At 51.9% G+C, this 12,895-nt stretch overlaps 1 protein-coding gene across 2 annotated transcripts; it reads right to left on the minus strand.

Annotated features, from left to right (window-relative positions):
• Positions 1 to 2,829: 2,829 nt before the first annotated feature.
• On the minus strand, positions 2,830 to 11,307 carry KCND1 (potassium voltage-gated channel subfamily D member 1). 2 transcript variants are annotated; one of them, XM_061410031.1, is made up of 7 exons: positions 11,222 to 11,307; positions 8,639 to 9,798; positions 6,550 to 6,712; positions 6,368 to 6,451; positions 6,181 to 6,279; positions 5,667 to 5,917; positions 2,830 to 4,235 (listed from the first exon to the last, which is right to left on the minus strand). In XM_061410031.1, exons 2-7 carry the CDS (start codon positions 9,757 to 9,759, stop codon positions 4,007 to 4,009), a joined length of 1,947 nt encoding a protein of 648 aa, XP_061266015.1. In that variant the 5' UTR covers positions 9,760 to 9,798; positions 11,222 to 11,307; the 3' UTR covers positions 2,830 to 4,006. The 2 variants fall into 2 exon arrangements, with proteins under 2 accessions (XP_061266015.1, XP_061266014.1); XM_061410030.1 differs by having other exon boundaries at positions 8,639 to 9,880; positions 11,222 to 11,305.
• Positions 11,308 to 12,895: the final 1,588 nt, after the last annotated feature.

The following is a 12,895-nucleotide window of genomic DNA, read 5'->3' on the forward strand; positions in this document are numbered from 1 at the left end:
TGAAGCGTCAATTCCGGTTCCACCCACCTACAAATTCACATCCGGTGGAGAGGCGGGCGCCGCTTCACCCTGGCAACAGGCCGAGTTCCGCGGTGATTGGTTAAGAGATGCCACCACTCAAATCGGACGGGCCAACCTTGGGACAGACTTGCATCGTGGGGACAAGTGGGTGTTTGGGAAGCAGACACGCCCTTTCTGGCATCCGCGTACACTCGCCCTCGCGTTGACCTCCCCGCCTCTGTGGCTAGCGCGCAGGCGCGGCACATAATTTTTTTTCTTTTTTTCCCCCTCCTCTGAAACTGTTTACCTGAATCGAGCAATGTTTATAAACCAGCTCGGTCACCAACCAGCGTCTAGCAGTAAAGTTGGTAAAATTCCTGCTACTGAACGGATGGAGAACTACAAGCTAATCCTAGCTGTGCCTCTTCTATCTGAGTGATCTCTGACAAGTCATTTAATACCCACCCTATCCTTAGTTTCTACTTCTCTGTAAATGGCAATGATAATCCCAATTTAAGGATCAAAGGTTAATCCTTGCAAAGGGTCTGGTGCTATGCCTGGCACATCACTAAATTAGTCTGTACTGTGATGCAATGGAAAGGACCCCAAGCTTTTGAGTCAGGAAGACCTCAGTTCCAGGCACACGTGGACCATTACCACTGTATGACCTTGAGGAAGCCAGTGTCTCAAATTTGAGGTTACCCATGTGTGAAACAGGAATGATAATGCCTGCCCAGACTACCTCGAATAGTTATGGGGGTGAGTTGAGCTCATGAACGAAGAAAATGTTGTGAGGTGAGGGCTCCTTGCCGGTCTTAGGAGCCAAGCCATATAACAGGCCATCATATAACTCTTCTCAGTGCCACCTAACCTTCTCCCTTCAGATGCCAATCCTAGTTAAAGGTCTTCCCTAAAAGGTGTCAGTAATAAATAGACTATAATGGTATTTTCTGCTTATGAGACTAAATTGGAGAAGACTCACGTCTACTGAGCTGTTTGTGTTTAGGGCACTGTGCCAAATGCCTATGCAAATTATCACACTGAATCTTCTCATGACCATCTCACTTACCCATATATCCCACTCCCTACTCAATATTTGTCCAGCACTATACATCTGGAAGTGAACTTATGATAATAATTGTAGTCAACCTTCACCAAGTACTATGTGCCTGTCACTGTGTGCTCAACAGCTTTGATGTTCCTTTTGCCAATGAATGAATGGCACCCTCCTCTAGTCTTTGCCCAAGACAGAAACCTGGAAGTTAACCCTGTTTCCTCTTCCTCAAATCCCACATACCTGTCAACCCCAAGTTTTGCCAATCCTGTCTCTGCAATCTCTTGACTTTCTAACTCTTGCTGCCACCTACCTGGTCTAAACCACTATCATCTGCCAGCTGGACAACTGCAAAAAGCCTCATCACTGTTTTTCCTCTCTCCAAGACTGGTTCTCTGTAATCCACTCCCCACAGTCAGAATAATCCTTCTGAAAAACAAACCTCAGGATGACTTTCCTGTTTATAAGCCTTCAGGGGTCCCCATTATCCTTAGGATGAAGTCCACATCTGTATCATAGCTTCAGAGGCGTTTGGTTATCTGGCCTACATCCTCACCTTCATCACAGCCTCACACTCTCCTCACCAGCTGTGCTGAACCACTTCAGTTTCCCAAGGTCCTGAGCTGGTGCTCTAACCTCCAGGTCATTGAACATGCTGTTCCCTCTGCCTAAAACGTTCCACTCTTTGGTCTTTTGCCTGGCCAATTCCAATTCATTGTTCCGCCAGGTTAGATTCTCCTGCCATCCATTAATCTTGGTTCTACTACACTATGTTGTAATTGCTTAATTGCCTTCCACACTCATTCCTGTAGATCAGAGATGTCTACTTTGCCCATTTTTGTACACCTAGGGCTAGGACACGGAGAAGGCAATGGCACCCCACTCCAGTACTCTTGCCAGGAAAATCCCATGTACAGAGGAGGCTGGTAGGCTGCAGTCCATGGGGTCGTGAAGAGTTGGACACGACTGAGCGACTTCACTTTCACTTTTCACTTTTCACTTTCATGCATTGGAGAAGGAAATGGCAACCCACTCCAGTGTTCTTGCCTGGAGAATCCCAGGGACAGGGGAGCCTGGTGGGCTGCCATCCATTGGGTCGCACAGAGTCGGACACGACTGAAGCGACTTAACAGCAGCAGCAGCAGCAGGGCTAGGACATGATATGCAGTTAATAAATATTTGGTGCATAAGTGAATGATTATCTCTATTTCACAGATTAGCAACTTGAGGCAAGAGAAGATAAGTGATCCTCTAACCCAGGGACTGGAACTCATGTCACCCTGAATCCAAGGGCTGTCTTTTCGGTGCTCCACAGAGCTCAGTTACACTAGTCTAGAATATCCAGTGGCCCAAAAGAGAGAATAAAGGTAGGGGACATCCACAAGGAAGTGGAATTCGCCAAATCGAGAGATGCTTTTCATCGGGGTTTAATTCAGAGCTGTTTGCTGTCAGGAAGCCTAGTTTTAAGTCTCCTCTAAGCAAGTGTGTGCTGCCTTGGTTCTCAGTTTCTCTATCTGTGAGTGAGGGGGCTGGAGCAAATTATGTTCATGGGGCATGTCTCAGGATCTCCTAGTCTATCTCACTGGCTGTAGATTTACCTCTCCTAAGCACCCTCTTCCATTTCTCCTAGATTCCCGTCTTCTAAAATACACCAGCAACCATCCACCTCCCATAACTTTTCCCACAACAGCCCTTCTACTAGTTAAAAGGAATTGAAATTGGAGTATTTTCAACCCCCCAGTCCAACCCAGCCCCAAATCCACAGAGCCAGGAGGTGCTCATCCTCATCTCTCCTCTCAGGTTTTATTGACTGATGGAAACTACATCTTTGTCAGCCACCAACTCCACAGGGACAGTGCTGGGGACAGGGAACCTGAGATGATGCCAGATTTCAGCCTGAGAGCAGACAGAGAGTTCTGGAAGGTGACCCAAGAGGGAGAAGAGAGAGGAATATGTGAAAAGGCATTGTGAGGTTGGAGAAGGAGATCAAGAAGTTTCTTCTGCCACCTACAACTCCTAGAGTTCAGGAATAAGCTGGGCCTTAGTCCCTGACGCTTCTGGACTCCTGCCCAAGAACATGGAGTCAGCCCATGATCTCTAAACACAGCCCAGTTCTTGCTGGCTGCCAGACTTTTATCTCAGCCAGTCCAGACTCCAGCCCAACCCAGGAAGGAGGTAAACCAGAGAAGAGAGAAGGAGGCATAGTTAGAGGTGGCCCCTATGATTAGGGCAGATGTAAATGCTGCAGCAAACTGGGCAGAGGCTTTGCATAATGTCACGGCAGCAGCTGCTATTGCTAGAGTTTGCTGGCGGCCCAGTGGAGGACAGGGTTGTGGGGACCCATTTCCAGCAGCCAGGGAAGGGGAGTGGTGTTTGTGCTATCTGTGTGTTTGGGGAAAGGCAGCCTAACCCCTCAGCCAAGGTTTAGGGGTGGCAGGTCACTGCTGAGACCACAGCCCATTAAACCTGTGGTTGCATTCCAAGCTTCAGAATTTGGGAGTTGTTGGGCCTGGTGGAGAGTGGGGTCTTCTTCTAGAGGCCACATCATCAGTGAGAGTTCTCTTCTCTGAATCCCCAAACCTCCATAGCTCAGCCAGAGAGAAGAGGAAGTCTCACCTCTCCTTCTTGTGTCAGAACTGGGGAGGGGAGGAGCATGCAGGAGGCCAGCTTGGGTAGAGGGGCCAGTCCCAGTGTGCTGGGGCAAGGAGGCTGAGGGTCTGAGGAAGCCCAGCACTTCAGCTCCCACAAGGAAAACTGTCTGGGGTAGGGGAAGTTTTCCATTCCCTGGCTATTTCCCCACCAGGTAGGCCATTCCATGAAACTCCATTGCATAGTTCTCAGTGGGGGGCAGAAGGGGTCCCCAGGCCTGCCCTTCTCTACCTTCCCAAAATATGGCTTTGGAAAGGAGTCCCCAAGAATTGGGAGGGCACTCTGGATGGGCAGGCCTGCCTGTCATAGGGAAGAGATCTTGACAGTCTCGGGAAGGAGGCAAGGGGTACCCAGGCTGGAGTTCCTGAGGGTGCTGCTGGCCCCACCACCACCACCGCCAGGGGAGGAAGGTTGGCTCTCATCTGGGGTGTTGGCAGGAGGGGTGGGGATACTGATGATGGCAGCCACGAAGTCCCGGCTGTCGCAGGTCAAGTCAAGGCTGTCATGGGGCTTGGCATTGAGGCTTGAGCGGCTGTGGATAAGGGTGGGAATATGGAAGGTTCTTAAAAAGTCATCTTAATACTTGCCACAGCAATCATGACATTTACTGAGTGCCTGTTGGGTCCCTGGCCCTGAGCTCAGTGCTTCCCCTGCACCCTCAATTATGGTGGTGCCAAGTGAGTGCTCTGGATTCAAACAGTCCTAACCCCACTTTAACCACTCTAAACCTGTCTTCTCTCATCTGGAGCATGGAAATAATATTTCCTACCTCAGAGAGTTGTTGTGGGGATTAAATAAGATAATAAATGGTGCATAGTGCTCAGAATAGTGTCTGGAACACAATGAGCACACACATAAAAGTGTTCTCTATCGTGGTTACTCCTTACAGTGTCAGAGTCTTCACAACAGTCCACAGGAAGATGACACAATCTGGTCCCTATTCCTTTCTGATTTTACCTCCTCCCACTCTTCCCTTCTCTCACTCCACTCTACATGCAGAAGCTTCCTGGCTGTGCCTCTAACCTGCAGACCCATTCCTGCCTCGTGGTCTTTGCATAGGCTGTTTGCTCTACCTGGAAAGCTCTCTCTAAATATCCACATGGCTCATTCCTTCTCTTCCTTCAGGTCTCAACTCCCAATGTCACCTCAGCAAAACCTTCCCCAACCACACTATTAAAACTGCATCACACCCTGTTCTACACTGTCTATCCCCCATCCCTGATTTATTTTTCTCCTTGGCACATAACATACTGCATCGTGGATAAGAATCCACCTGCCAATACAGGGGACAGAGGTTCAATCCCTGGTCCGGGAAGATTCCACATGCTGTGGAGCAACTAAGCCCATGCGCCACAACTGCTGAAGCTGTGTGCTGCAACTATGGAAGCCCACACACCCTGGAGCCCACACGCCGCAACTGCTGAGCCCATGTGCTGCAACTACTGAAGCCCGCGTGCCTAAAAGACTGTGCTCCACAACAAGAGAAGCCACCACAATGAGGAGCCTGAACACCACAATGAAGAGTAGTCTCCTGCTCACTGCAACTGGAGAAAGCCGGAGCGCAGCAATGAAGACACAGTGCAGCCAAAAACAAATAAATAAAACACACTGCACCATCTGTGTTTTTGTTTTTTAACTGTCTCATCCCACTAGAATATAAGTTCCATAATGTCAGGATTTCTGTCTGTTCTATTCACCTCCTAAATTGAACTAAACTCCTAAACTAAAATGAACTCCAGAATGCCCCAAACTATACCTAGCATACAGTAGGTGCTCAATAAATGTTTGTTGAAAGTACAAATGAAAAATGAGGCGTTCCAAACAAGATAAGCAAACTTCCAGCATGGAGGAGTTTGGATTTGAGCTCGACTGGTGAGATCTGGAGTCATGAAATCTCAGACCCTGTGGTCCAAGCTCTGAGCTTCCCTGGGGAAAGGGGGGTGCAGCAGGTGGGGGTCCTCACCTCTGAGGGGCAGGGCTCCTCCGCAGCCCTGCCAGTGTGTCCAGCTCCTGCATGCTACCACGGCTGACCGAGGCAGTGGAGTTGGCAAGGCGGATGGCACGACGCTTGGCCCTGCGGGGGCAGCAAGAAGATAGCAGGCTGCCAGCTCCCACTGGCTGGGAGGACACGGAAGTGCTGCGGCTGGTGCGACTACCCAGCGAGACAGCACCCAGGGCCTCGCTGAAGGTTAGCTCGTCCGTGAACTCATGGCACTGTGGGCAGAATGGAGGCATGATCACAAGGCACCACACACTTACCTCACCCCCAGGCCCTTGCTCAGGCCATTCCTTTCTGTCAGTTGCTCTCTCTTCCCTTCCCCTGCCCACCCTTCAAGACTCAGCTCTACTGGGGCCTCTTCCAGGAAGCCCTGTTTGATTTCTACAGTTAGTAGTGAGCCTCTCATTCCAGGAGGGAGCTAGCTTGGTGGAAAAGGGACCCCCTTCATTCTGCCATACCACCTCTCATTAGGCCTCACCGTCGTCTTCTCTAGACAATGCAGCAAGTGATGATGTTGCTGCTCGAAAGCAGAGCGGTTCCTGACACACAGTGCCTGCTCCTCCCCACCGCCACTGTCCTAGAGTGGATAGAGCAGAGGGATAGGGTCAGCCCCTTCCACCTCCTGTCGCTGCTCACCTCTCACCCCAATCTGAGCCCCTATCCACCTCAAGGCTCCCATTCTGCTTGTACTGCAGGAAGGCATTGGTGGTACCACTCTTTGCCAACCGAATCCTTGCCAGGCGCACCTTCTACAGAGAGAGGAGGAGAAAAGATCAGGTGGGCAAACAAAAGGAGACTGGCTTGGGGTGTGGGGAATAGTAGGTACTCAGGTGGAAGGTGCAGTTACCTGCTGTGCTCGGCGCTTGTCAGCACGCTGGTTCTGGTGGTAGATGCGGCTAAAGTTGGACACAATGACTGGCACAGGCAGGGCAATGACCAAGACGCCACTGAGTGAGCAGATGGATCCAAAAATCTTGCCAGCAATGGTGCTGGGCACCATATCTCCATAGCTGGGGCCAGGGGAGGTAAGCCAAGGTCAAGAAATATGCCCACCCACCCCTCAGTCCCCCACCGCATCCCATTCAACCTGACTCACTCTGCGACCCTAGCCAGGTACTCAAACTCTTTCTTGCTCTGCAAACTGTAGGGAATGACCTCCCTGGCCACCAGTAGGGGTCAAGTGAGAAATGGGCCCTCAGCCCCTACTGTCTGCTGCTCCCATCCAAGCTGTGCACTGGGCATTTAAGTCAGCTAGAAATCTATTAATACCTGGAATAGGGGAGTAGGAGGAAGTCACAGGCAGTAAATATAGCCTCGACAAAGAGTCCCACCACCACAAGTCAGCTAAAGGGCTCTGAGTCCTAGGAGCAGTTCTCTGTTGGTGTTGCTCCCGTGTGTCTTACCTTCTCTCGGTAGGATCCCTTCTTATTCCCTCAGGGGAAACCTTGAAACTGTCCTCATATGAAAAAAATAGGGGGGAGCCTTGAAACTTCTCCCTCTGTTTCTCCATACCAGGTCCCTCTCCCTCCGATGGAGATGGAGCAGAGCCAATCTTACCAACTTGTTTGGTTGGGGGTGGGGGGGTGAAGCTCAGAGAGGTTCCATAACTGATTTGCTCAAGATCACACAGTGTACTTTTGTTCTAACCACAGAACCAGATCCACTCCACAGAAACACAGCCTCTGCAGTCTTCAGCCTCTAGGCCTTTGCTCCGGCTGTGCCTGCCCCCACCCCCCCACAACCTCCCCCACTCCCAGGATACTTCTTTCTTATTTCTTTCCTTTGACTCATTTAAAAGTCTCTCCAACTTGACCATTCTGGCTCTGTGATGTGTCATCTCAGACTATGTCCTCAACTATGAGACACCCTCTCCGGGTTGTTGTGAAGACTGAATAGGACAAAAAGATATCAAAATACTCAGTTCCAACCTGTTCTCAGTGCTCAGTATTTGTCGATATAATCATGAACCCCCAACTAGAATTTTTCTTAGAAACCTCAAATAAATTTTTTGTACCTCTACTAAGGTACTGAGTAATCCTAATGTATTCACTCAACATATACCAAGCAGAGACTGCCTACCTAATCCCAGTGATAGAGATTTAGAAAAGGATCACAGTATCTGGCCTAGACAAAGTCTTTAAGAACAAAATAAGTTTGATGATTTCATCTGATGCTTTTAGCCCATTTCCTCTCAAGGACTAAAAAAAAATAACACTGAAAATATCTTGTTCTGGGGAAACATCAAGGAATTACCAAGCCACAAAGGTACTGCCCCACACAGCTGATGAATCTAAGAGTTGGGAGACATGGGCCCTCAAGATGGAAAAGAGGGTGCTAGAAAGCTAATTTCTATTTATCCTGCACCAGAAACATGATGAGAATTTTCACAATGTGACTGAATCCACCCTGGATGGTGAAAGAAAGAAAGTGAAGTGGCTCAGTCATGTCTGACTCTTTGCAACCCCATGGACTGTAGCCCACTAGGCTCCTCTGTCCATGGGATTTTCCAGGCAAGAGTACTGGAGGGGGTTGCCATTTCTTTTTCCAGGGGATCTTCCCGACCCAGGGATCAAACCCAGGTCTCTCATGTTGCAGGCAGATGTTTTACCAACTGAGCCACCAGGGAAGCCCATTTGGATGTTGAAGGGGTTATCATTTCTCATTTTGCAGAGGGGAAAACTGGCTCAGGCGGGGAAATGTCAACAGAAACAGTGCAGCTAAGACCATCCTGGAATCCAAGTCTCCTGACAGGGAAAATAAAGGCATTGTCAGAGGTGGAAGGGATTTGGAGATTAATCCAACTCCCTCAATTTTACAGATGACAGATTGGAGCTCAAATAGAGATAGAGAACATTGATCTAACCTTTTTTAATTTTACAAAAAAGGTGAGTATAATTGATTGACCGGGCAGCTCCCCACACAGGGTCTGCACTCACCCAAGTGTGGTCATGGTGACAATGGTATACCAGAAGGCCGCGGGGATGCTAGTAAAGTTGGTCTTGTTTGTGCCCTTCTCAGCATAAAACATAACAGTGGCGAATATGATGATGGCCATGGTAAGGGAAAAGAGGAGAAAGCCCAGCTCAGAGGCACAGCTCTTGAGTGTGTAGCCCAGAATCCGCAAGCCCTGTGAGTGCCTGGAGAACTTGAAGATGCGGAATACCCGGAACACCCGCAGGGTGACAAAGGCGCCTGAGACATCCTCGTTCTTGGGCATGAAGAGCCCAATGTAGTAGGGCAGGATGGCCACCACGTCAATGAGGCTCATCACACTCCGCAGGAAGCGGCAACGGCTAGGGGCAGCAAACAGCCGCAGGAGGTATTCACCGGTAAATATGAGTACACAGGCCGTGTCCATGCAGAAGAAGGCCAGTGGGAAGCGGTCACCACAGGGCTGCTCCCTTGGTGGCCGCCGTGTAGGGCTACGGCATGGAATGGTCTCCACCACGTTGGCAATGACCGACACGGCGATGAAAAAGCCGGTCACGTAGTAGAACACGAGGGCCGCGGTGCTTGTATGCGGGTTCTCGAAGGCCCGCCAGAGCCGCTGCCTCAGGGAGCTGCCAGCCGGCAGCGTTGGGCCGTCCCCGGCCTGCTCGGCCTCCTCGTCCTCTGCTAGGCGCTCGGCGTTCTCCTTCTTGCGGTCCCGGTACTCTTCGAGGCAGCAGTCGCCCACGAGCTCAGGCACCAGGCCATAGAAAGCCAACTCTTCGTCGAAGGCCTGGATGCACTCCTGCCGCGGGCAGTGCAGCCGGCCAGTGCGGTAGAAATTCAGCACGTGCCGGAACATGTCCGGGTCGCGATCAAAGAAGTACTCGCCTGAGTCGGCATTGTAGAAGAATTCCTTCTCTGAACTGCCCAGCAGAGTGTCTGGGTAGCGGTCCAGCGTGTTCTTCCAGGTCTCAAAGCGCCGACCGCTCACATTCACCACCAGAACCTCATCCCCTCGAGATGCCTTCACCCCCGGCGCCGGGGGCAGGGGCTGCTGGGCCAGGGGCAACCAGCCCACAGCAGCTGCCCGTGCGAAAGGCAGCCAGGTGGCCACGCCTGCCGCCATCCTGCCGCGCCCCAGGCCCGCGGAGACTTGGGGGGAAGCCTTTAGGAAAATGTGGCTGTCTCCAGGATGGTGGAAGCCTGGAGAGGCCCTGGGCCACTCGCACAAGGAAACTGGGGGGTGTCTAGAGAGGCCAAGAGGAACCAGGAGGAGGAACTAGAGATAGAGAGACGGGCAAGGGCTTGGGGGGGATGTAGAGGGTCTTAGAGGGACCAGGGGGTTGTCTTGAGGGGGTAAGAAGGGGCTAGGGAACATGGAAAGGAGAAGAAAGGGGGGCATCTACAGATGCCAAGGATCTGAGGGAGGGTTCAGAGAGACTGAGACAGCTCTAAAGGATTCTGAGAGATATCTGGGGGTGTCTAGGAAGGAGCAGGAAATACTGGGGAGTGGTCCATACTCTCAAGAATTCTGAGGGAAGGAAGAGGGACCTGGAACCACTTAGTGGGCTTGGAGAGAGAATTGGGGCATCCAGAGGCGTAGAAACAGAATCAGAGGTGTTTGCAAGAGGCTGAGAGTGTCTGGAAGGGGATTGTAGAGGGTCTGAGAGAGTTGAGGAGGGCTGTCCAAACTCTCAAGACTTCTGGGGAGAAGATAAGGGGACTGGAGCCCCCTCGTGGATCTAGGAAAGGGGTTGGTGCATCTAAGGGGTGACTACAGAGCCAGGAAGTTGTAAAGAGGCTGAGAGGTGTCTTGAGTGCCTAGAGCTACCAAGAACAGCCTGCGGGTGGTGTGTCCACACTACAAGAGTTCTAGGGAAGGAAGGAGAGGTAGGGACCCTAGCAGGGCTGGAGAAGGGAGTGGGGTATCTAAAAGGTGAGATATGAGGCCAGGTTATTTTGCAAAGGCTGATGTGTCTGAGAGAGAAGAGTATCTGGTGCGGCTGAGAAAGCCTGGTCCACGCTGTCAAGAGTTCCGGGGGGAGGGAAGGGACCTGGGAAACCCCTCAGGGCTGGGACTCAATTGGAAGGAAGTTGGGCACAGCCCCAGAGCTCCCAGGGAATCAAAAAAGGCTAAAAGGAAGAGGAAGGGGGGGGTCCCCCTCCAAAGGGACTAGAGAACGGGGTGGGATGTTGAAAGGAAGTTGGGTGTGTCTCAGGAAGGGGGCTGTTGGGCCTTGCAGGAGGCCCACAGGGAAGGCTAGGATCAGGCTGCGTCCTACCGCTGGGGGCTGGTCTAGGGAAACCACACCCCGAGGGGCTGGCGGTGTGTGCTGGGCATCGGCAAAAGCGGCATTGGCAGCTGGTGGAGGAAGACGAGAAGCAGCCACGGCCAGGCCTGGGAGAGGAGAAGGCAGCACAGGCAGGAGGAGGGGGCTGGGTCCCTGGAAGCAGGCTGTGGAAGGACACGGTCCAGCGGGACCCTTGGGACTGTCCCAGGGTGGGCTAGGGCATGGGGGCTGGATCAGGCAAGGACAAGGACAACACTGTTGGTGGCCCCCTCCCCCTTCCCCAAGGGCCGTCCTCACCTATGTCCCCGTTGCAGCAGCAGCAACAGCGGTGGGGCTGGGGGTATCAAACACCGGAGCTCCTGCCCCCCTCTGCAGAGCTGCTCCGAGTTCTCCACTTCCTCTGGCTCTCTCTCCCCGCCCCTCTGAGCTTGCCGGAAGATGGAGGGAGAGGCAGGGAGGGGCCTTGTGGCTCCCAGAGCCCCCTCCCCTAGGACAGCCTGAGAGGGACCCTGGGGAGACTCCGCCTCCTACAAAGCTGGTTGGGCCTCAGTCGCGTCATCTGGAAAATGGGGGTGGCAGGGAGCTTTGCCAATTCTCCCCACCTCCTTCCTGGACTCCCCCCTTCCTACCCAGATCTACCCCCTCTGCCCCCAGGGCCCCCACCCCCACCCGTCTGAATCAGCAGCACTTAGCAGATCAATCGATGGGGAAGCATCGGTTAATGGCCCCAGAGCGCAGAGTGCCATGGGGAATGATGCAGCGCTGTGTTCCCACCCTGCCCCCTAGGCTGGAGGAGGCGGGGGATTGGTGGGGGGGGGGCGTTTTTCTAGATGCCAGAACCCTTGGCGGTCCTAGGTTAAGAGTCCAGCTCTAAGACACCTGCTGTGGGACTGGAGCACTGTCCTCCGTTGTCAGATGTGAAATAGGGGTGGGAGTATAAGGGGAGTACAGATGGGGACAAGGCCAGGTAGCATGCTCTCCCCCCAGCAGTCTCCACTCTGAGGTGCAGTCTCCCCCATTTGTCCACATCCAGGAGCCTCAAATCATGCCTCCTTCCCTAGAGGGCTCTGCTCCGGGGCAGCAAGAGTGCCTGAGGCATGGGTGGGTTCAAACCCCAGCTGTGCCACTGATTGTGTCCTTGAGCAAGTAACTTGCATCGTTTTCTTTGCTGTCCATGGAGAGTTACCCCAACATGAGTGTCATTGGAAGCATTAAATGGAGTGATGCGAGAGGGGCATGGCACACAGAGGACGCCTCACCTTTAGTAATTAAAGTTATGTGGCAATGGGGGAGCAGTAATGCAGGACCAATTTTAGCCTTTCAATGGACTTGCCCACCCATGTAATCCTCCATTTGTTCATCACAGTCCTGATCTGTCCATGTCTCCATCCCTCCCCATACCCACTGCCCACCTATCCATCCATTCTTCCACTCACACAATCAATTTCTCTACCCTTCCTTCTACCTACCCATCTATCCATTTAGATGGGTCTATCTAGTCATTAACTCACCATCTAGTCACCTATCCATCTAGTCATTAACTCACCTACCCATTCACTCATCCATTTGTATATTAACCTCATACACCTATTTACCAACCTATCCATATGGATTCCCCACCACCACCCATATATCTATCTATCCATAGCTCTAAAACTGAAAGTGAAAGTCACTCAGTAGTGTCCGACTCTTTGTGACCCCATACAATCCATGGAATTGTCCAGGCCAGAATACTGGAGTCGGTAGCCTTTATCTTCTCCAGGGGATCTTCCCAACCCAGGGATCAAACCCTGATCTCCTGCATTGCAGGCAGACTCTTTACCAGCTGAGCCAAAAGGGAAGCCCAAGAATACTGGAATGGGTAGCCTATCCTTTCTCTGGCGGATCTTCCCGACTCAGGAATCAAACCAGGATCTCCTGTATTGCAGGCGGATTCTTTACCAACTGAGCTATCAGGGAAGCCCATCCATA

This window comes from Bos javanicus, chromosome X, assembly GCF_032452875.1.
Source record: "Bos javanicus breed banteng chromosome X, ARS-OSU_banteng_1.0, whole genome shotgun sequence".
Classification (NCBI taxonomy): domain Eukaryota; kingdom Metazoa; phylum Chordata; class Mammalia; order Artiodactyla; family Bovidae; genus Bos; species Bos javanicus.